The 23885-nt window shown below is 33.7% G+C and overlaps 6 protein-coding genes across 6 annotated transcripts; 1 reads left to right on the top strand and 5 right to left on the bottom strand.

Moving 5' to 3' along the window:
* Positions 1-4495: 4495 nt before the first annotated feature.
* LOAG_04502 (metallopeptidase family M24 containing protein) lies at positions 4496-12728 on the top strand. The gene is made up of 24 exons (XM_020446616.1): positions 4496-4626; positions 4995-5096; positions 5193-5354; positions 5673-5819; positions 5935-6081; positions 6197-6351; positions 6438-6495; positions 6920-7125; positions 7466-7652; positions 7763-7867; positions 8063-8128; positions 8302-8500; positions 8934-9129; positions 9294-9405; positions 9489-9639; positions 9751-9869; positions 10252-10434; positions 10718-10849; positions 11124-11293; positions 11555-11684; positions 11762-11825; positions 11907-11963; positions 12037-12111; positions 12287-12728. Exons 1-24 carry the CDS (start codon positions 4552-4554, stop codon positions 12391-12393), a joined length of 3105 nt encoding a protein of 1034 aa, XP_020303070.1. The 5' UTR covers positions 4496-4551; the 3' UTR covers positions 12394-12728.
* Positions 12729-13007: 279 nt separating this feature from the next.
* LOAG_04503 (hypothetical protein) lies at positions 13008-16633 on the bottom strand. The gene is made up of 5 exons (XM_020446617.1): positions 16054-16633; positions 15580-15837; positions 14428-14557; positions 14285-14340; positions 13008-14097 (listed from the first exon to the last, which is right to left on the bottom strand). The coding sequence occupies exons 1-5, from the start codon at positions 16228-16230 to the stop codon at positions 13897-13899; spliced, it is 822 nt and encodes a 273-aa protein (XP_020303071.1). The 5' UTR covers positions 16231-16633; the 3' UTR covers positions 13008-13896.
* A 375-nt stretch (positions 16634-17008) lies between these two features.
* Positions 17009-18937, bottom strand: LOAG_04504 (hypothetical protein; the record flags this gene model as incomplete). Its single annotated transcript, XM_003140041.2, has 6 exons — positions 17009-17427; positions 17693-17792; positions 17863-18043; positions 18232-18361; positions 18484-18756; positions 18900-18937. 6 exons carry the CDS (start codon positions 18935-18937, stop codon positions 17220-17222), a joined length of 930 nt encoding a protein of 309 aa, XP_003140089.1. The 3' UTR covers positions 17009-17219.
* A 1056-nt stretch (positions 18938-19993) lies between these two features.
* LOAG_18076 (hypothetical protein) lies at positions 19994-21087 on the bottom strand (the record flags this gene model as incomplete). The annotated part of the gene is made up of 3 exons (XM_020450746.1): positions 19994-20149; positions 20316-20516; positions 20998-21087. 3 exons carry the CDS (start codon positions 21085-21087, stop codon positions 19994-19996), a joined length of 447 nt encoding a protein of 148 aa, XP_020305540.1.
* Positions 21088-21227: 140 nt separating this feature from the next.
* On the bottom strand, positions 21228-22568 carry LOAG_18077 (hypothetical protein; the record flags this gene model as incomplete). Its single annotated transcript, XM_003140042.2, has 4 exons — positions 21228-21425; positions 21599-21724; positions 22088-22243; positions 22449-22568. 4 exons carry the CDS (start codon positions 22566-22568, stop codon positions 21228-21230), a joined length of 600 nt encoding a protein of 199 aa, XP_003140090.2.
* A 237-nt stretch (positions 22569-22805) lies between these two features.
* On the bottom strand, positions 22806-23009 carry LOAG_04506 (hypothetical protein; the record flags this gene model as incomplete). The annotated part of the gene is made up of 1 exon (XM_003140043.1): positions 22806-23009. A coding segment is annotated over one exon (204 nt), but the record flags the coding sequence as incomplete, so codon positions are not given.
* Between the last annotated feature and the right edge of the window lie 876 nt (positions 23010-23885).

The following is a 23885-nucleotide window of genomic DNA, read 5'->3' on the forward strand; positions in this document are numbered from 1 at the left end:
AAAAAAAAAAAAGAAAAATGGGATAGAAAGAGAAAAGGAGATAATAAATATATTTTGGAAATCATTTTTTCAGATCTTTACTTTGCTTACTTTACAATTATAAGGTTAATATTAAGCAAATAATTGCTCCTGAATATATGTGAAGTATTAAATTTTCAAATTTTGGAATCCATTTCAAATTTGATTATAATTTAGGATAACATGAAATTAGGCGAATTCTTTCCCTTCTATCATTTCATCTTTCTTTTATTTACCACTTTTTATCAGAATTTTTTTTTTTTTTTTGTGATATAGTAGTGAGTGTAATTCTTATGATCAATTTCAATCTAATCAGCAATCATTAATTGACTCTAAACAATGCTTGTAGTTATTAGTTGAAATAGAAGTAAGTAACAGGAAAATAAAATCCGGAAAGGAAGGTAAGAGTGATTGAAATTAACCTTAACAAGCAATTTTACGGATTAATTACAAAGGGGAAGAAATGAAAGGAAAAAGAGGGAAAAATGGATTAATAGATATCGGATAAGTAAATATCCGTTTTTACCCTGTGAATATGGCGGAATGTTTGCGGAAGAATGATTCAGTTTCGCAATCCTTCCTCAGAATATTCACAACCGTTTCCGTAAAATTTACTTCCGCTATTGAAACGAAGCAAATCTTGAAGTCGGCTCGAAATAGGTACACGATAATTACCGGTAGATTAGATTGATAAATTAATAATATTAATTCGATTTAATACATACGTACGTCGAATTTCACGTAAGATTGTACTAGAAATATTCAATAGTTTAATAAATTAATATTACCTATGATAGCATATTACATATTGAATTTCCCTAAAAAATAATGGACATATGCGCTATCATACGGAAAGTAAGCAATTAACGAAGCCTAAACACGTCTATCATAATTGATAATCAACGAACATGATATATGTTACATATCAAATCTTAACATTCAGCAATAACAAAAATCATTTTACTTAAGTCTAACCAAAAATTTCTGTGATCATTTTATCTACATTACCTACTTATATTGACCATTGTTTTGTTGACCATTGTTTACTCTATAATGACCATTGCAATACAGACAATCATTCTGTGAATGCTTACTTTTTACATTTTCATTACATAAACTGATTATTTTAGCTGTTATAGCAATTGATAACAAAAATGTTTTTTCATTTGTCACATGCAAGCCATTAGGGCGACAACATATGCATAATTGGAAGTAACAAAAAGATAAAAATTGGAATACCGTGCAGTGTTGTATAACCACAGTTTATTACCGCCACAAATCTCAAATGTAATGAATGTCACTTGAGAAGTTTAATGACATTCATTTGACAAGGACAATATGACAATTAAATTAAAAAGCATAGCACCGATAATCTGCTTTGCATACATCAATGGTCATTTGGTCAAATGAAAAATTGCACCGGAATATTCCGTATGTGACAAAAGTTTTCCCAGCAGCAAAATGTGTAATGTTAACTGTGGGCACTTTAGGGGAGAAAGCTATGTCTACGGTAGTTCCAAGCTAACTTCAGGCTCGGAAATAAATTTTTTCAAAAATAAATAATAACGAACACTTCTTTGGTCATCCTTTGTAATGCTTCAATTTTCTTCATATCAAAAGCAATTCATCTTCCGATGGTAATATTGTCCATCATAAATGAATGGTCACACCTTCCTATAGCTTATTGTCCATTAAACTAGTTGTTACATCTTCTTATAGCAGTATTGACCATCATAATTAAGTGGTTATACCTTTCTATAGCGGTATTGTCCATCACAAAGAAGTGGTCACATCTTCCTATAGCGGTATTGTTCATCATAAATAAGTAGTCATAAAAATATTTCCACTATTGCAAAAATGGAGAAAACATTGTTAAAATGAACAAGTTGTACCATTTGAAATTAAATTTAGGAAGTGTTTAATAATACACAAATAACTCTCTCATCTCATTATCTTTATTAGCATTGAAAATTAATTACTTAAATATATTGTCATATAAGCATGCTCTATACTATAACGCAATCTGTCACAGTTTAAATAGTTACATTTCTTCGCGACAATTTTCCACCACCGTCAACATTTTCATCATTCTCTTGCTCAAATATAGCAATAATGCAAAGCATAAAAGTGCTCTCTAATGTTTAATAAAATTTATTTGAAAGAGAAGGATGACATTATTGTTAGTTCTATTAGGATTCAAAAAAAAAAATTGATATTGAAGCGCAGTTTGCTATTTTAAAATGGATAATTAATTTTCTTTCTATCTTCTCTTTCTTTTTTTTTTGCTGAAATTTGAATTGAAATAAAAGTTTTAATCATTTTAATATAAATTTTTCATAAACACCATTAAAGTCATAGCATTAAATTTGTGCTTTGAAAACAAAAAAAATAAATAAATAAAATATTTCCTTTTTTCCTTTTTTTTTTGTTGTTATTTGCTAACAATAATGAACATTTGTCCGAAGAAATTGCAAATTGAAATTGCAATTGCAGTTGTAATTGCAGTTGCAGCTGCAGTTGCAGTTGCCATTTTAGTTATTTGATTAGTCTATGGATTCATTCATTTTAAAATTTCAAAAACACATTTTCTTTTTTTGTTACTTCTTTTTTTTATCGAATACAAAATTTTTGTGTCTTTTATTGAGTGTAATCACTAAAAGATTTCCCATTCAATCGTCAATTTCAATGGATGATTCATTACTTTTTAAAATTTAAAAATGATCAATATAATTGCAGAGTGTAATGCTAATGCACTCTTACATTACACATTGTTTGATGATCAAAATTAATCAGTGAAAATCAATTGAACAACAATCAGATAGATGCAAGAATTAAAATTTTAAAACAAATTTGTTTAACAATTAATTACTAGCAAGAAGAGTAAATTCGTGGAAGGGAATGAATGAGTGTTATGTGAATGATGCAAGAAGATGAAACCGGAATGAACATTTCCGTTTGAACTATACCTGAAATTGTAGTATTTCAGTATCGGAGAATAAATAAACAAATGACAATGTTACAATGATGACCATTAGATAGTATCAATATATGCAAAATTGAAATAGCTTTAAAAAATTACAGTAATCGGGAAATGTAAAACAACAAACGTATGTAACATATCGATGACATAAATTATTAAAGTTTATATTTAGCATAAAAGGATCGAATTTAAATTATTACAATTAAAATATTTCATCCAAATAATTTGTCAATAATTTTGACGACAATAAATTATATTGTCATCACTTATATTCAATAAGATGATTTCTTGTGGTATAGTGTAATATTCGTGTACGATTGAGTTATCAATTTTAGGATTGGTTCTTTTCTCCTTGACATTTGCGCTTTTCCTCGAATAATAATTGTATTCTATAATTATTTCCCATTCTTTTCCATTATTTAATCTTTTTTCTCTTTTATTCATTGCAACACATTGATCATTTCTATTTATTTCATTTCTCTCAATACATTGTACCTGAGATTTCTAATTTCTCGGGATTGTTTCCTTTTTTTTTTCCTCCCTACGATAATTACGCTTCCCCTCTAAATGCAATCTTGAATTATCGCATTTTTACGATTGATTTGTTGAAATCTTAAGCATTTCTGTTTCCAATTAATTTCTTCATTATCTCCCTTAATAACCTCAGCTAGGGTCACAAACTGGTCAGTTAGCTCACTGGACAGAGAAAAAATTTTCATTTCATTTCTATCACAATTATTCCCTCCTTTTTGCATTCTGATATTGTCCACAATTACAACTTATCATCTCATTTCATTCTCCTCTCATATTTATTCATTCCACTATCACTCTTATTATTTTAATATTTTCCTTTTTAATTAGTTCTATCTTACTAATATAAACAATAATAATTCATTACTTTCAAAGTTTATCATTCATTGAAAAATTTTCATCAATAACTTTGCATTCATTTTTTTTTCAGCTGTCAACAATTTCTACAAAAGTTTTGAAGATATATAAAGGATCAAAGGGTCAAAATGTAACCATTAGTTGATGGATAGAATAAAGGATGATCATCTGAGTAATGCGACATATTTAGAAAGGTATTAATGCGACATATTTAGAAAGTTTATTATAATAGCATTGACTTTTCTCGGCCAAACATTGACCATTCTATCATTTCTTATAGCACATGATAGACTGATTTGTAGTGCTACATTACCGAAACTGAAATAGGAAAGTTCAAATATAAACAAAACAGTAAAATATTGTTTAAATTATTAAATCGACAGAAGTGACTAATTTAATTTGCGAGAAGGACGAGCTATTGCATAGCGACTCCCTTTCTCAAAGCCGTTGTTGAAACCGGTCTCAGTAGTGGCGGCACTACTTCGAAGTGGGCGGGAAGTACGGTTGGAGTCTGAGTTCTCAGGGGGTTTTGTTTTCACTTTTTTTTTGTGCATAATGTTTATCAAAAATGAGGAATTTTAATGAATAATGTTTAATATCACCTGACTTTTTCAGATTGTGGACGTTAATACTTGGCGTGATCCTTGCTGCTGTCATCTGTCACTATGGGTGACACAAAAAAAGTTACCATAAATAAGGAAATATTCTTGAAACGAACAACTAAGTTATACGATTATTGGGTAAGTTACTTTTTGTATCAGTAAACTGTTACGGATCGGTCGGTGGGCAGCTTAAAATATGCTTTTTTAAGAGGACTTTAATTCATAAAGTTGTTTGAATTTACAGCTTTTTCTAATGTTAAACTGATTTACGGCGGACAGAAGATTTACCTTAAATTGCGGCCGAATGATGGGATAAATTACTTGCAATCTGAAATGTTCGTTTTCAATTATCAAATGATAGATACTATATAAATGGTCATCAAAATGGATTAAGAGAATTATTCTGTTGGGGTATAGCCATGGTGAAGTATGATAAGAGATTCTTTGCATAGCAACTGTTCGAAAATACTATGCTATCCGTTTGAAATTTTTTTTTCTCTCATTAGAATAATGGAAACGATGAAAACCTGTCGAAAACAGACGCATTAGTATTTATGGTTGGCAACGATGATGACGCACCACAATATTCGAAATCGAATGCTTTGCAAGTAAATATATTAATCATTAGCTAGAAAAATAATTAAGGGTAATCTTCATCCCTAATATTTTACACTATGATCTCATCAGTAATGACAATATTACAGATCTGGCTTTACAATTACGAACTAAATGATATGCTGGCAATATTCACGAAGAACGCTGTTTACTTTTTAGCAAGTTCACGTAAAGCTCTATTTTTTCAACCAGTTACAAACGAGGAACCCAATGATTCCGTGCCATCGGTTGTTGTATTTACGCGCGAAAAGGTAATTACATGAATGAAGTGGAAAATAACCATTTGTAATTTCGTTATTTCGTTGTTCTCTGTTTCTCCCTTGTTGTTAGGGAAAATGGAAGACAGAAGGGGAAGATCTGAGACAATAGGAGAAATGAATTTGTAAATAATGGAAAAAATGAGCAACTGCATCATGGTATTTATTATCCATACTCAATCCTTTGTGTCTCTTCATTTTTTTCATTTCCTTTTAGATCACTCCCAGTTAGTTGTGATCATTTATGTTGTTTCGTATCCCTAACCATTTGAAATATTTTATATTAAGAAGAAAGAGACGCATTTATTTTAGTCCGATAAAGACAAAGCAAATTTTACAAAGTTAGTGGAAAAACTGAAGGAAAGTGGATCTACCTTCGGACACTTTGCGAAAGATTCGTATAGTTCAGAATTTGCTAAAGGATGGAACAGTATTATGGAGGAATGTGATATCAAACTGGTAACTGGATTATTGCTTTCTTGCTGAAATCTTTTTTTCGAAACTGATAATTCTTTTCTTTTAGTAGTACTACCGCGCAGTTTCTTAGAAAAAAAAAAGTTGGTGCGAATTTCAGACTGTTGACGTGTCCGCTTCTTTCGCACATTTGCTGTCAGAGAAAGATGATACAGAAGTTGAGTTGTGTAAAAAAGCTGCACAAGCATCGGTTAACGCATGGTCATATGCCAGGAAGAAAATTATTGACATCATTGACCAGGCGAAGGTACTTTCGAGTTTTGTAGTATTAGGAGTAAAAGTCATGATTTAAATATTAAAATAAGATTCAGAACATTCGCTTCAAGTGTCAGTTAATCTTGTCAATTTCAAATAATTTCTAGAAAGTGAAGCATAGTCGTTTTGCGGAAGATCTAGAAAGAGCGATGACAACAGTGCAAGTGCAGCAGCGTCTTGCTGATAATAACAATCTTGAGTCATGTTATACACCAATTATTCAATCCGGTGGCGAATATTCATTGAAATTGAGTGCTGAAAGGTAATTTTCTTTGCATTTTTTAGTACATATTATCTGAGAGATTTTTTAAAAAAAATCGATAAGGTAGTCATGACAGTGTGTTTTAGCAGTGATAAGCTCATGCATTATGGGACAATTATCTGTTCACTTGGAGCTCGATATCAGGTAACCGAGCTTTTTGTTGCATTCAATTGCCCATTTTATTAAGCATTTTAGCCGATTTAGTAGCCAAGGTCTGAGTTGCAGCTTGTTTAAATACTAATGTATGACGTCAAGATGCTTACACTGCGTTTAATGACAATATCACTGTCAACTGAGGATGTTGAGATGTTGTTTATCGGCGTATTGAGTGTCATAAACTTTAACCGATAACCCTTAACTTTTAGTGGTGTCATTAACTTTGTGCAAATAGTCTTGAACATTTTTTTTTCGGCCCTGTCCGTAACTATTGCAGTCAAGTGATACCTCGCAAACTAATGAAATAAGCGACAAGAAGTTAGAAATTGTAATATTCATTCATTGCATTGAATGCTGGAATGTTGCAGGAATTTATAGGACATAATTTTGTCAATAAAATTCCCACTTTTAGTCCTACTGCTCAAATTTGAGTCGAACAATGCTTGTGGATCCATCGAAAGAGTTACAAGAAGCTTACGAATCGTTGCTGGTTATTCAAAATGCGATCATTGAAGCCTTGAAACCGGGAAAGAAATTGAATGAAGTATATGCGGCGGGTCTTGAAGCCGCCAAAGATAAGCCAATGATACTGGATCATTTGGTCAAAAATAATTTTGGGTAATAAGTGCATTCCATTAATTTATACAAAGGAAGTCGGTCACTTTAATATTCTTTTTAGTTTATGATTTGTAAGTTTCATCCTCACATTTTGCTCAATCGTTGGCTAATGAGCGAGAAATATTTTGTTGGCTACTTAAGTATTTCAATTGAATGTGTTTCTTACTTTAATCATACTCTAATCTTGTGGTAAATAATATGTGCAGAATTGATATGAAAATTTCAGAAGGGATCAAAGTACTGTAGAAATGGCCAGCCTTCCACAGTTAAAAGAATTCGAGCTAAGACTAGGATGTAAGCAACTTCTGATCCTTTTTTTTTCATATCGCTTCGTTTGCAGCTTCATGACTGGACTTGAATTTCGTGAATCAACAGCTCTCATAAGTCCCAGAAGTGATGTGGAAGTGGTAGCGAACATGGTGTTCATTGTTTATGTGGGTTTACAAGGTTTGAAAAATTTGGGCGCCAAGGATGAACAATCAAAGACATCGGCTGTCTTGCTTTCCGACACTGTTCTGGTTTCTGCAGTAAGCTAATTTTGCACCAGAGATTATTAAAATATTCCTTGAACGGTGTTAATTGAAAAAGAATGAGCCTGGGCTCGAAATAAATCCTTTCTTGAATTTTCATACTTCAGGAGGGTGTTAATGAAATACTTACTGAAAAAGCGAAATCACGTATAAAATCAAATGTAATCCGATTTAAAGATGAAGCGGAAACTTCGCATGCTGACGACAATAAGGTTAGTCAACCAGAATCAATGAAAAGTAAATTCTTCATTCATTGCAAAGAATTACTTTTATTCGTATTATTTCGATAATGGACATTAAAGTGTAAAGCATTAACTGCCTTCGTCGTATGCAGCGCTGTTTACATCTCCATCTTTTCAAAAATGAAAAATCAACCTTTCATAAAGTCTTCATTTTTTGGATTATAGGAAAACAACTTGGGCGAGGGGCTTGGCCGTGGAAAACGGTCAGTGCTGTTGCAGGAACAAACGCGGGTAAGTGTTTTAGGATAGTGACTTAAGAATAGGGACGTTTCTTCTAGGTAAGATGTGTTTGTTGAATCACATATGCAGTGGTAGGAGTGATTTACTCCTCGAATTATGGGTATTGCGAGTGGAAAATTACTGTGATACAGTGAATGGAATATATGCCTTAATTTTGTATTTAGAATAAAACAACAAATGAAGATAAACGTAAGGAGCATCAAAAAGAGTTGGGGAAACGATTGAACGAGGCAGCTCGTGAACGTTTGGCTGATCAAACGGGTCAAAAAGATATCAAGAAAATCAAGAAATCAAATATTTCCTATAAAACCTATGAAAAATTCCCCAAGGAAGCCGAAGTTGATAAACTTCAAATATATGTTGGTGAGTTAGCTAAGAAGTTTATTCGACTTAGCTCTGAAACATATTCCATTCAGTTCTGCTTGGCAAATGAAATCTTGAAACTACTATACATCTTCAAAGTGAATTTTGAGATTTTTTTAGAGGTGTCAGTTATGACAGCAAAGAAAACTGAAATTCCAAGTTAACTTTCTATTTCTTTGTTGTAATGTTCGATATCGAGGATTTTTTTTCTCTGGTAATAATAGATGGATCCGCAAAGGGCCATCATCAGAGATATGTGATCTACATAAAATAGAATGAAATGGAGAAGTTTGGGTGTTCGAAATTCAAATTTAGAGGAAATTTGCCAAGAATAACTTCACGAAAAAGTTTCAACATAAATGCTAGAGTTGTTTTTCGGGTCAGTTCCTGACTTTTTTTGTGTTTTAATCACTGTTCATTGCGTGATTTTTAGATCGGCGTCATGATTCTGTCATATTACCAATATTTGGAATTCCTGTACCATTTCACATTTCTATGATCAAAAATACCAGTCAGTCTGTGGAGGGTGATTATACTTATTTGCGAGTAAACTTCATGCATCCTGGTTCACAGATTGGGAGGGATCAGCTACAGTTTCCAAATCCATTGTCAACTTATGTGAAGGAATTGTAAGTTTTTAGCTATGATATTCTTTATTCACTTCTCCAAATTTATAAATTTCACATTTGAACAGTTTATAGATTTTTGAGGGTTTTTGATTGCTTATTTAACCAACTTCTAGTAAGGAAAAAAAAATTGAATGACTTGGTTTGTAGTATGCTCACTTTTGCAGAACCTATCGAAGTAGCAATTTGAAAGAACATGGAGAAGTAACTGCCCCTAGCAGCAATCTAAGTACGGCATATCGTTTGATCAAAGAAATGCAGAAAAAATTCAGAACGCAGGTAAAACCCTTGCTAATGAAATTTTGTGAAAAACAGAAATCTTCTTAAAATTATAAAGCAGAGTTTTGACACAAAAATTTCAGGAAGCGGAAGAGCGGGAAAAAGAAGGGGCCGTGAAACAAGATAAACTGATCTTATCGACGGCAAAGGGCAATCCAAAATTAAAGGATCTTTTTGTTAGACCTAATATCATCACAAAAAGAATCAGTGGTTCGTTAGAAGCGCATGCCAATGGCAAGTTGTTGGATCGCGAAATACCTGATAAAAATCTAAAAAGATTCTATGATCTCATGTTTTTTTAATTATTGCAATTTGAAATTTGTAATTGTGCTTTTGCGATTTCAGGTTTCCGATACACCTCACTACGGGGGGACAAAATCGATGTACTATATAACAATATAAAACATGCATTTTTCCAGCCTTGCGATAATGAAATGATCATATTGATACATTTCACACTAAAAGTGAGTTGCGGACGGATTATTTTTCCATCTTGGATATAACCACCATAAACACAGCGTGTAATCAAGGCACTTCATGGATCAAACATATAAGATGCTTTAGATTACATTGGAATGTTTTAGATTTTTGATCATTCGAATTTAAGGATAAGTATGCCGAGGGCTTTTCATTTTAAAGTAAATATGTTTATAATATTTGTTATTAATGCCTTTCGTTAATGAATGGTACGATTTAAGACGACAAACATCATTTAACTTTATTATGGTTATAAACAATACAAGATTTCATACTAATAGCAAGTGATAGAGCAATGAACACAGAAACTGTCCATAGATTTCAGGGGAGACACCTGTTATTCATAAGTGCGGTAATTTCTGATTGCAGAATCCAGTATTATGGGGTAAACGTAAGTACCAAGATATCCAGTTTTATACGGAAGTCGGTGAAATCACCACAGATTTGGGCAAATATCATCATATGCAAGATCGGGACGATGTTCAAAGTGAACAACTTGAACGGGAAATGAGGAAGCGCTTGAATCAAGTTTTCCAAAACTTCTGCGATAAGGTAAAGGAAATATCTTGTAGTTGCAATGTTGTATAGAGGAGGTAAGGTGGAATCAGTGGAGGATATAGAAAAATCCATTGTTGTAAAGTTAAGTGAAATTTCGTTAAGTGAAAATTACGGTTTTCAGGTTTTCATAGTTACATAAAAGCTACGTTATGATTTCGTTTATGTTCTCGAGCTGGAGCAATTCTGTGTCAACAAGTTTTAGACCATTCCTTTCATTTCCTGTTTATTACAATTCATGTTTCATAAATTCAAGCCAATATTTTAATTTTCTATGCAGGTCGTTCGTCAGACAAACGAGGCATTTGATTTTGATGTACCATTTAATGAACTAGGGTTTTTCGGCGTTCCTTATCGATCATCTTGCACACTAAAACCAACTTCATCATGTTTGGTCAATTTGAGTGAATGGGTTCGTTACTTTGTTCGAAATTGGGAGTACAGATACTGAAAACGTCAATATATGATGTTCTGTAAATAGTGGAGGTTAAACAGGGCTTTCAACAGATCATGCAGTTACATTCTAACAGTATGACTGCAGGATGAGGGTTATATGTCATTATATTAGTGAAGTTCCTCATATAAGTAGCATGTGACACTATTTTTAAATAATATTTTTGCACTTAATCTTACAATTTTATAAAATTGTTAAATCAGCAGATGAATAATCAGTGCAACCGTTTTAGCCTCCATTCGTTGTAACTTTGGATGAAGTGGAATTCGTGCACTTTGAACGAGTGTCGTTCCAACTAAAGAATTTCGATATGGTTTTCATTTTCAAAGATTATTCGAAAAAGACTCAAATGGTTCAACAGATTCCAATGACATCGCTTGACAGTGTCAAGGAATGGCTCAAGTTAGTGATGCTGAGCAAATTTTTATGCTTGAGAATAAGAAAAAAATCACATGAAGCGAATTGCGTAGAAATACTGTGTGGATGATTTAGCTCTGAGCTCTAAAGAAAGCTGTTCGATCTTCCATTTTAGTTCGTGGTATTCATTTAATATCCATTTTGTGTAGATATTGGTTTACATTGCCATCCATCTGTCGTCTTTGCTTTTGCATTTTGTAATTTGCTCAGTGCATCATTTGGTATTCTTCACTACGGATTTTATAGTTCCTGCGATATATATTATTCTGAAGGGATTCAGTCACTGAACTGGGCGAAAATAATGAAGACCATCTTGGATGATCCGGAGGATTTTTTCGTAAATGGTGGATGGAACTTTTTGGCAACAGATAGCGATGTATATGACCATTTATTTCGGTTAAATTCTCTTACAATTTTAGGAAAATCTAAAAATAACTGCATTTTTCCTTTTAGAATGAAGATGAAGAAGAGGATGAAGAAAGTGAAGATGCCTATACACCAAGTGAAGATGAAACTGGTACTTTTTTATGCAATTTTATTAACTCTTTCTAGCTTAAATTCCTATCCTTAAATATTTCCAACGAAACTTTCGTTTCAGAAGGTTCTGATGAGGATGAAGATGAGGAAGAGTCACCGGAAGCAACGTCGGAATCTGGTTAGTTATATGAAGTTGTGTGAGGGGAAAAAAAAACATCAAAATCACTTGTCGACAAATTATCTTTCTTCAGAATCCGAAGCGAGTGTCGATTCTGACGAAAGTGAAGGCAAAGATTGGAGTGATTTGGAAGCAGAAGCTCAGCGAGGTATGCGCCATCCTTATATTAATATTGTATTTATTTGATGGGAATCAACCATTTATATTTTTGTTTACTTTAATTGTTTTACTGTCACTTTCCTGTCGTTCTAGGATTTTTTTTTACCACCCTCTCACTTCCATTGTGGTTTATCGGAGTTAAAACTGTGATTCTTCTATTTCAGCTGATCGAGCACGTGATCGTGGCGAAGAGGAACGTATGCAGAAGTCATCGCAGAAACGCAAACCTACGTCAAAGGGCCGCGGGCCAAGCCCGAAACGTCGAAAATGAAAGGCTCATCACTGTATTCATGGTCAGCAGTTGTTGTGCCGTTATGTAAATTTGTTATCGATGAGAAAAGAAGCAGGAATGTGTCGCATCGCGATCTCACAGATTTGACTAAACATCGTGTGCCTCTGCTGGACGGGTCAAAACTACTGTTTTAAGACCATCCCTGTCCGAGATCATCCTTTTCCTTCAGTCATTAGATTTAATTAAAATATTGGTTCAAGTCGTTATCTTCCCCCTTTATTTTTTTACGATTTGTTCATGTTCATATGCATTGCAAGAAACTTGGGATCCAGTTCTAAATTATTTCTAGCTTTCTTTGTCGACACAAACTACCTCAATGGTTCTGAGTAAAAATCATTAACAAGTAAATGTTCAATTCCTTACTTGTTCCCTTCTAACTGAAGTTCCCAAAGGAACAGCGTAATTTCAACCATTTCGTATGTTTTTATTGTGGCCTTTGCACTTATCATGCTGTCTCATAGATTTCAAGATAGACTAAGTCTTGGATAAACATGCAATTCCTCCTTCTTTTTCCCATTATACGAGTGAAAAACTAAATAAAAACTACTGATTTACCTACTTCCTTGCATTTTGTGGAAGTGTTAAAAACACGAGCGAGATAATTACAAAGAATTATACAAATTGCTATAATGCGCTTCAAGATAAAGGATTTCGGTCAAATAACATGACCAACAAAAGGTAAAACATAATATGATCCAGAAGGAAAGGCTACTGTACTTTAATTGTAAATAGTAACCTCAACAAGCACAAGGAGTCAAAAAATTAACTTTTGCAACTGAGAATGCTAAGTTTAATAGTTGTAGGGACTCGTGAATAACGCTGTCGCTCCGCCAATTCTAAAAAGCCTAAAATCACTTATTTTTCCTCATAGCGATTCTGCAAAGCACTTTGGCACATGAATGCAACAAATACATTACTTAACGAAGAACGTAAAAAAAAGTAATACAAAGAATTAAAATTTGCACATCCAAGTAAAACTAATAAGCGCGTAGATCTTTGCAACAAGAATGGAATAACAGTTGTCGAGAAAAAAGAAAGAATGCGACCAACTGTCGTTATAAATATTTAGAAATATAAACTGATCGGTTAATGAATCAACTCAGGAAGTTTCAGAAAGCATAGCTGAAAAGTAAAGACACCATTCAATAACCACTTGCAACGACATTGGTATTTACACATATACATACGGGACGGCTTTTTCTTTTCGATTTTAATCCACAACAAGAATAATTTCATAAATATTCCCATTTTTTTGCCAAATTTGAGAACGAAAAACGATATTACTATAATTCCTTATATTGTATTAATCCAGGTATCAGCAACATGACTCTAAACTGTCAAATAATTATTCACCGCAATATTTCCTACTAAACAGAAACAGAAAAACATTCATCCAGAAAAACATTTTCCCTAATCTTGTAACAAACGATAATCTTGGTAGATGGTTTAGCTACCACTGCTTCTACACGAGTATATAACAAATCATGGTACGCATTGAGTATTGCCAACAAACATAGGTGGATCAAGAAGTAGAGATTCGTTGATGGTAGTTAAGAAGAGCTTAAGCCTGTAAGCATCCACACCATTCAAATAGTAACGAAATAACCGTTTCTCCCGGATGAATCCTAAATTACTGTACAGGCGTAGGGCATCTGAATTGGTTACTTCGGTTTCCAATACAACCTAAAAACTGGCAGAAATTTTAGTTCATGCGTAGATCAAAAAAAAGTGAAGTTAGCACGAAAATGAAGAAATCCTGTTATTTCTTCTTGACCAACGGTCAATATCGGTTGGTTAGAAAACAGAAACTTGGAACACAGCAATTAAATATTAATAAAAACGAAAGAAAAAAAAAAGCGCAAATATTCACTTGATCGCAGCCCATTTCTTGCATATTTGATATAGCTTTCTGTACCAAACGAGTGCCTGAAAATGCGAAATATCGGCAAATTTCAGAGCAGGGAGTAAACAAGATTGAGAGAAGGCAGAAAAGAATTTATTACTCCCACACACCTATACCCATTTTCCGACATGACTCATCGACTGCAAGCATTGCAATATATCCACGGCGACGATTTTCTCGGCTCATATCCAGCTTGCAGACAATCGCACCAACATATTTGTCATCGTCCTCATCCAATGCCTAAATTATTTCAATAAAATTCGTGCTAAAATGAATTAATTTGCAGATTTCATTGATTTTTTGGAGGGGGACTCTTTGGTAAATAACTTGGAAATGATATACCATTCACAGTAATACTGAGCTGATTTTTATGTTGATTACAAATGTTCGTTACAAATGTTACTATTCGTCGACAAGTTAGAAAGAGCGCTGTTGTAAAGAAGTGAACTTCAATGATGTATTTTATCTTCACAGACTTTTTCAGTCCTACTAGAACGTTTTTTGTGATTCAGTCCTATGTTAGGAGAATAATAATGAACAAATAATGAGTCAAAATGTCCGCCTCTGCTGCTGGTATATCATTAATATCCAGTTCTTGCCGGAGGAGAAAGATGTGACAACAGAAACGACTGAAATAAAAGTAAAAAGCTAAGAATTCTATTAAAGGTGTGCAGTGGCTTTGAAATGGAGTTCAAAACAGTTCAAATCCCAAAAGAATAGCGACAATGAACAACACCGCTAGATCCGAATGAAATGCAAAAAGGTAAATGAATGAGGAGCTTTTGATAAAGAACGAATCTGAACGAGCTGTGAAATGGAATAGTTAGTGAAACTTGAGGCGCAATGGTAAAAAAAGAAATTCAAATTTTGTGTGACTGAATGATGGAATGTCAAGTAATAAGAATAGCTTGTAAAATTAAAGAAAATAATGTAGAACTAAAGAAGAAAATTAAAGGAAGCATAAAGGGTGCGTGTAATCTAAGAAAATCAAGTTATAAAGAAAAGTGTTATGCCATGTTAACCGATCCCAAAAACGCCCAACAACTGTAAGATGTTAATCATAGGTAAAATGAAAGACATAGTGAAGAGATGACAGAAAGTCATTGTGCTGACAGAACTGCAAATTTACAATTTAATGCTGTACTACTTTTGGACAAAAGTATACATCTTAGTAAATAACTTCGAGATCTAGTGATAAACATCAGTAAATGCATATCCTATAAATTCATTTCTCTCCGGATAATGTTTTTCAAAAGACTTACCAGTAAGCATAACTTTGGCCAATTATGTATGAAATAACGATAAGTATAGATAGAATAAGGCTCGCTAAGTACATTCGTAATAAGTCGCATAATATCAGCCATTTGATACTCATTCTCGTATTCAACTATATGAATACGTCTTATTTTTATACTGGATACTATTGTTTGACTTTCCGCTTCCGCAACTAAACCATTCGGTGTACATTGTGTCACTTGGTTGTTTGTCTCATCGTATGTCTCATTGTTCGTTTCATCAACCTGTTCCATAACGCACGGGGAATGTTACAATACAAAGCCAGCAGGCAAAAAATGATATATTCAAAAAAAAAAAAGTCAAAGAACAGGAATGCGCTATTACGATCTATGTTTTGAAGTTATTAACAGAGATCCATAGACATAGAAAAGTCCAATAATGCACTAAAATGTGTATTAAATTTCACAAGCTTTCGTAAAATACCTAAAATTATAACTCGCCTCTTCCACCTTAATTTGCTCTTTCTTTACTTCGTCATTTCCTTTGATACATTTACCAAAACTAGCTTCGTTTGTTAGAGTTAAGCAGCGTTTCAGTGTTAAGATGGCTTCATCCAGTACTTCCACGGAATTACTGTTACTACTAGAATGAGGACATATTTCAATCCCCTTCTCCATATCATAACGTGAAAATTAAAAAGACCTGAAAATTGAGAGACATGTCAGATTGGGTATTGCTTGCTAGATGAATGAACCAAATCCTCCTCCGCATTCTCCAAATGTATTGTTAAGTGCATAACCAAGAGAGAGAGTACCGATGTGAAGTGAAAAAAAAAGTCATAAGCCAGGTTAATTTTTAGTACTAACTGTCAAATTGTCTCAAAAAAATGGAATAAGTTTGAAGATTCTATGAGTTTGCTAAAGAAAACTACCAATCTTTGATATTGGATTTAAACAATTACCACGTAGTTGACTGTCAAACGTAAAAAATGTTAATGCAATGACGAGCTTACGACAATTAATCAACTATAAAAAAGAAATAAGTCAAAGATGATTTCGCATTATTTCAGAATAATACACCTAAAAATTGAATGCTTCATATCCATCACTTACCAGTAACTTCAAGCTATTTCCCATATTACATGAAGTGAACAAACTTTGTTAGAATTTTTTGTTAGAATAGAATACAATTTCTACTACTGCAATTATAAAATAGTAAATATTATGTTATGTTCGAACAATTTTGGGAATTGCACCTACTGAGAGTCGGTTTACAACTCCTAAAATTGTTTATTTAACATTGGACGAAGCACTAACTTGAACACAGCAAAAAGCTATTAATCAGAATTAATGAAATATGAAATAAGTTACAACACTTTACAGGTTACACCTGAATATAATATAAAATATTGATGGTCCTGGATAATCCCATTTTCACTTTCATGAGAAATAATAATGCTTTTAGATATTCTTTATTTCACTTCAATTAGTGCTTCATATATAACACAGCTGAACTAGCAAAATTATAGGATAACAATCTAGAAATAAGGGATCAAAGGTTCGATAAATGCTAGAAGCGTAGAGATTCTAAACTCTTCCGATAAACTTTAGATTAGTGGGAATAAAAACCAACTGAAAATTACAGCCTATATATGATCAAAGACCGACTATTCGTCATGCACTTTTTGTTTTGAACTATTTATTGTTCCTAGAAAATAGCAGAATATCATCAACAGAAGCAATCCAAATAGAGAATCTTTTGATTGTTGATTGAACCAATCTGCAATACTATTCACTATACCTGCAGACTTCGTCTTATTTTTTTCTTCCAACTCATTTTTAGAAGTATGTGTTTGTTCCATTACCAAGGGCTCCCTGAAATTATGCAGTGTGTTTAAAAAGAAATAAAAGGAATTACAAATGTTTTGCTTGATTTACTGAATATACATTATTACTAAGAATTTGATTTCATGAAAGCAAACATAACTAGGAAAACCATTTGTAGTCACTACTCTTAGTTAACAAATCTTGCTCGCCAAAAAAAAAAAAAAAACATAGGTGGGATTTAGTAGAATAATCTTGCTCTGAACTGCATGACGCTCCATCCCCTTAGACTCTTATCAATAATATAAAGAAAAACTTTGACAACGATCGAGAATATTCGTTAGTAGCTGCATCCAGCATCAGCTGCTCGACGGGTGGTTTATCTGCATCACAAGTTTGACCTGATACGACCTTACCTGGAAAAAGGATATCAAAAATAACGAGATCCCAAAACATATTAAGCTGCCTGGAGAATTGAAACATTACCGATAAGCCTTGTTAGAGTGCGTTTTTCATTTTCCAGTTTATCACGAAGAAAATCTAGAACAAGAAGCATTTTTGGCCGTTGTGCATCAGACCATTTTTCGACATTTGCTTCACGGCGCCATGTTAAGGTACACTTCGCTGAACCATGCGCACTAATATGACCTCGTGCGCTTGGAAGTGCCTAAAAGTGTAAGGATGAACTGGTGGATAAAAGTCATTCCAAATTATTCGTAAATTTTACATGAGCATATATCATATTCCCTCTCATATGTCATATTCTTGGATAAAACAGTGAAATGAGAACCAATGTACTTCAAAATTCTTAAGTTAAAGCTCTATTTCCATAATTTCTGCATAGATAAATAGTACAGAGATATTTGGTCCAGGTTCGCTTTTCAGTTTGAACTGCAATGGTCGCTCACTAATGTTGCTGAGCAAAAGTTGTACGCGCGCAACATCCGGTAGCTCGTTTGTTGGAACAAAGTGTAACAATGTTGCCCTAAAACTTTTATCTCATCCATCTTTGAAATATTTTCCCTCGAGTTTAGAAAACTTACCTCCTCACTTTTTTTTTTTTTTTGTAATCTCTAGTTATGAATTTGTAAAAAGACAAAAACCTACTTTCGGCGTCTGGGGCTTCCAGTTCGTATACTTCTCTCCTGTACGACTTTCTCCTCCACTTTACGGATTACTTTGTAATCTTTCGTTGGAGCCAATCTTTTCGAAGTTGGTGCAACATTCTTCGAGAAATCCCGGTTATGGCGATTTTTAACTGTTGAGGATTTGGTAACATTCACGGCTAATTTTGTTGCACCGGGAATGGATGCGGAAGTCGATGTGAGACTCTTGTCGGAATTTTTGTTTATTTCACTTTTTTTTGTATCTTGATCATCCCTTAAAAAACCATCGTAATATCACAACCTAAGCTGTGCTTTTATTAGTCCGATATTCTCTGTGATCAGAAACGTACCGATAGCTATACTGAAAATTTATTCTGTTGTAAAGTGCAAATTGGATAACGTTGTAAGAAACCTTACTGACCTTGTAAGGAACTTGCTTCAGGCATAACAGGCATTAATTTTAAATACACTCTCCTTAAATTTCAAAGACATATTCATAATTTAGCCCTGACTGACATCGCAACTTTGACGACAATCCACTTATTTACTAATGATGAAAGAAATAACTTTAAACAAAACGTTGCCGAAATACCCTTTTTTTACACAAGACAACATACTTGTAGGAAAAAAGTAAACAATCTCAAGTGCAAACCCATGAATATCCGACATGATTATAACTAAACGACCACCCGATGCAATAAAAAAAGGCCCGAATGCTATGAGAAAACAACTGTGCTAACATTTTTAAAGCAAAAAATTTTCCCTAGCAACCCTTCTGTCGATCAGAAAAGAAAATTTAGCACCTTCAAACTAAGCATTCTCACCCTATTCTTTTCCACTCAACGAAATTGTGCTATTAGCAGAATGCATCGCTGACCCCATCGACCTGCTGATGTATTTAGCAATAAATTCGAAGTCTTAAACCCCACTACATATCTGATTCCACTGTCTTCCTCACTTTCCTCTATTTTTCTTACCCTTAATTTTGATGGCATTCATCTGCAACAAAGAAAAACCAGCTGACCATAGAACACTGTATGAAATATGGAAACCGTCGGCAGCCACTAGAAACCGACAAAATGATTCGAAAAATGCAATCAAAAACATCGGATCACACTTTTCATTTGCATAACGCACGTAAAATTATGTAACTTAAGATGAGAAGTGTAAAACAAACAATTCAGATATAGAGAAAATAAAAACGAAAACAAGTCCACAAGTTTTGGGCTATCTCGTAAATAGTATAAAGTCTTTAACTGTGATAACGGACAATGCCGCATCACAAAATAGGAGCTGCTGAAATTTCAAAACCTTCCCAGATTATTAGAAAAACTGCAGTTTGTTGAGGAAGTCCTCGAATGCAACACCGGAAATCCGAATCTTGAAGACAGAAAAAAGAAACGAAACTTGGGAAAAAATGAGACATTTCTTTCAACATTCCAACAAAATCGAAACTTATGAAAAAGTTGAGAACAGCCACTGTAAAAGTGAAATTTTTTAAAGCAATTGGATCAGTGCATCGTGTAGGTATTTTCCTCTTCCACGTCGCATACATCACCATGAAACTTGACAGAGATTTTGAAATCTAAATCTCTTTCATTTCGAGCATTCGGTGCTATTGAAAATGTCCCAGTAATTTCTTCATTCTTCTTACAGGTTAGCGCATCCTGAAAATCACAGCAACATCTTCGCACCACGAGTAAAAAGGTGAATTGTGACTTCCCACTATCCATTGATAGTGGATTACAGACATAAACTGGAAAATTGGAATCAAATTAAGTCGATATTGAGATTAACTGGGTGAAGAGAGGTGGGAAATTGATTATATTTTACCTGCAGATAAAATACTGTTTGTTTCCAGTGGGTATACTGACAGTCGGGCCCGGTTGAAAAACCAGTCCGCTTATGGCATTTAGAAAATTCAACTGTGAAGAATGTAACCAGTGCCTGCACATAATCATTTCTTGTTATTCGGAGTGAGAAATTATTTGTCCATGTCAGATCTTCCACTTTAACAGTGTACAAATCAACATCCTAAAAAACTTTCAGATTACTTATCAACACTGTCAAATACTCATCCATGAATGCTTATAAAACTTACTTTATATAATTGAAAAACCATCACCAAGATGATTAATGACTAATATAAAACATATTTTCAATGCAACCACGACTGCAATGTTATTTCTTCGGAAATTATTTCCGAAGAAACTCCAGATAAATAACACTAAATTTTTCCGCTACACTAATTTAGTAGCTATCATTATATTATTAGTTTCTGTACAGAAAAACAATCAGTAGAAATGACCCTCTTCCATTACCGCAATACTGAATACTAATGCTTCAGAATATATGGATAAAAACTTGGGAGTGATAAATCCTCGAGAATTGTTAGTCATAAGTTACTGAAAAATTTTATTGTATGCAGAGGAAATGATGTTGCTAACCCATATAAAATCTACGTTCTTTGAGGACTTGAAGCCAATATGTATAGATAAAAGAGGAAAGAACTTACGCAAATCATACAGTTGTTGGTAACAACCTGCGCGTGATCAACAACATCAACTAATGGCTCTGTGATGGCTACACGACGAATACTTGACATATTAAAGCCATAAACATTATCCCAACCTAAAAAAAAAAACGACCCATTCCATTCCAATATTTACTTAGATAACAACAATAAAAACTGAGCTTGATTTGATAAATCAATTACTGCTCCATACAACTATTAAATGTAATAAGCTACTGAATGTTTACGCACCAATTAATCTTATCCTCTTTATATTGCCGATCCTCAATAGCACATAAGAAGAGCTTCGCTTTGTCTGGAAATAGGGCACCATCCGATTTCAACCATTTATCGCGAGCATAAATCACTGTATTCAGCATCGATTCGTAGAACAAACAATAACCCATCCATTCGGAAATGATAACATCAACCTGTAAAGATGAGTAAATAACGATGTTGCAGAAAATGTGTATGTACATCCTTCATTCAAAGTACTCTTTTGACACTTCTCATTTGAACTGTGCAACATGTGTATCACTGAATCCTTGAAGATACAACACAGGAAAAAATGGACAAACATTTTATTATTCAAGTAAACAGAAACCTTTTCAATGCCGTCAGGTAATTCTTTTACATCTTCAACTTTCCCGTGAATAACTTCAATAACATTTTCCAAATTATTATCTTTTACAATCTGTTTGGATTGTGTAGCCATATTCGAGAATTCAATCTACAAAATGTACAACACGAAATTTGGTAATCATTTAATAAATCATTTGATCAATGAATTTACCTAAGGTTCCAATTAATATTCAGCCATATTTTATTGCCTCATTCTTCAAGAACACTATTTCTCAGATATAATGCTTGCTAGAAGAAAAAAGAAGGCAATTCCATGCTTTATACAGATTAATATAGTTCAAGAAGCAAAACTACAATACTTCTGTTTAAAAAGCAAAATACATTCGAGAAATTCCCACCTATCCCTCCTAATATTCTTGCTAAAGACCTGTTTCATTAGAATTACTTCACAAGAGATTTTACAATCTTGAGGTAAGTCAACAAAACTGTTTTAATAATCGAAGAAGCTTACCGCAATAACTTTCCTGGCACCAGCTCTAGCTGCAAACATGGATAAGATACCCGTTCCTGATCCGACATCCATGACAACCTTGTCTTTGAACAAATGCTTATTATGATAAATGGCATTCCGATATGTAATCGTTCTCACTTCATCTTTCAGCATTTCCTGTATAAAAGGAATTTACCAACGTAAATGCGCAAATGTATGGAACAGAGACATTCATTACTAACCAAGCATCTTGAATTATAATATCCCCTGTACGGAGAATGTTATAATTCCAGCCTCTACGGAAATGAGCTATAAAGAAGTCTACGAGTGGTGATTCATAAACTTTTTCTATCTGTAATTCTAAAACGCCTGAACCACAAACTTCATGTATCCCAAAATGGGCATATGAGTCGAAGTAGTAATCTTTGCTAGTCATTTCATTGTAAGCCGGCCTCTTGTAATCACTACCATCGATAGTACCATTTTGGGTTGTTGCTGCCATCTGGAATTTCCTTTATTAGCGGCGAACATACAACTGCTAAAGTTGATAGTATAATCTACTCATATATTTTTCCATCCAACAATTCGCCTGTATCTGTCCAAGTGATACAAATGAACAAAAAACGATGAACTTTCGCAATATATACGCTCATTCATCACAATCCACTTATCAGAAATCTACTTCACTCCAGTTGTCATACGGTTATAATTTATTATTAATAGTTTTCGAACAAAATGCTTAAAGCGTCACCGCTAGAAACTTAATGCTCAGAAAACAAGTGCACCTATCTGCGTCCAAAACAAGCAACTCCAGATATGACCCACTACCATTGACTTCATCTGACCCTGTGCCAGTTCGATATTTATGACTTTCTGAGAATACAGCCTCAGCCATACGTTCCTTAGCATTGCGATGTATAGCTTCAGATATTTTACAGTGAATCTAGGACATTTTTTTCATAAACTTATGAAACGCTACCCGATGGATGTTACCCAGTAGTGACCGTTCCGCTGGTATTCAATATCATTCAGTGAGTACTAAGCAGAACTCCTTCAATCCTCAAAACTAACTAACAACGATCCTTCCAGCAGATACCCAAAGTTACGCGTGGGTATCGAAAGTTACCCAAAACCTGCCCCTCCCCTTTCTAACGCTGCCACCCACATCGCTACTTGCCACTGTATGGATACACAGGATCTTAGTGCCGCTATGCAACGCTTTCACATTGGTATATTACACTGCCTGGTTATTGTGCAACAACACTATCTCTGTATATGTATAATGTGTGTGTGTGTGGGCTGCTAAGATTTATGCTTGGAAAACTTAAGTTGCATTTCAGTTGCATGCCAACTTTGCAGGATGACTTATCAATCTAAATTGAAGACTTTTTTTTGAAATATTTCAAAGTTTCCAAATGCTACTCAAAAGTACGACAAACATTTGTAAAATATTTCTTATCGAAAAATATTGCATGATTCATCTCTTATTGCATTGCAATTTCTGCAGCACAATCACTCATGCAAACAACTCAGAGAGTGACAAATTATTTGGAAGCATAATTTGCAACTATGCAAATCGAAAAAGCAAAAGATCCCTTACAAATGTAACCAGAAGATTTAATTATGCATCAATGTTACATTTCGAGTTGACAAAATCTTCCGTTTAATGCCATAAAAATTTTCCCTCCGAATGGATTTGTGTTTACATTCTTAAAATTTTTGCTTTATTTTTAACATTCAAAGATTTTAGAAGAAAATAGAATTTGAGAAATTTCTCGAATATCTCCAAGAAAAGAGTGTCGAAGTTGAATTGTATTCT

This window comes from Loa loa (assembly GCF_000183805.2).
Source record: "Loa loa unplaced genomic scaffold supercont3.189, whole genome shotgun sequence".
Lineage (NCBI taxonomy): Eukaryota > Metazoa > Nematoda > Chromadorea > Rhabditida > Onchocercidae > Loa > Loa loa.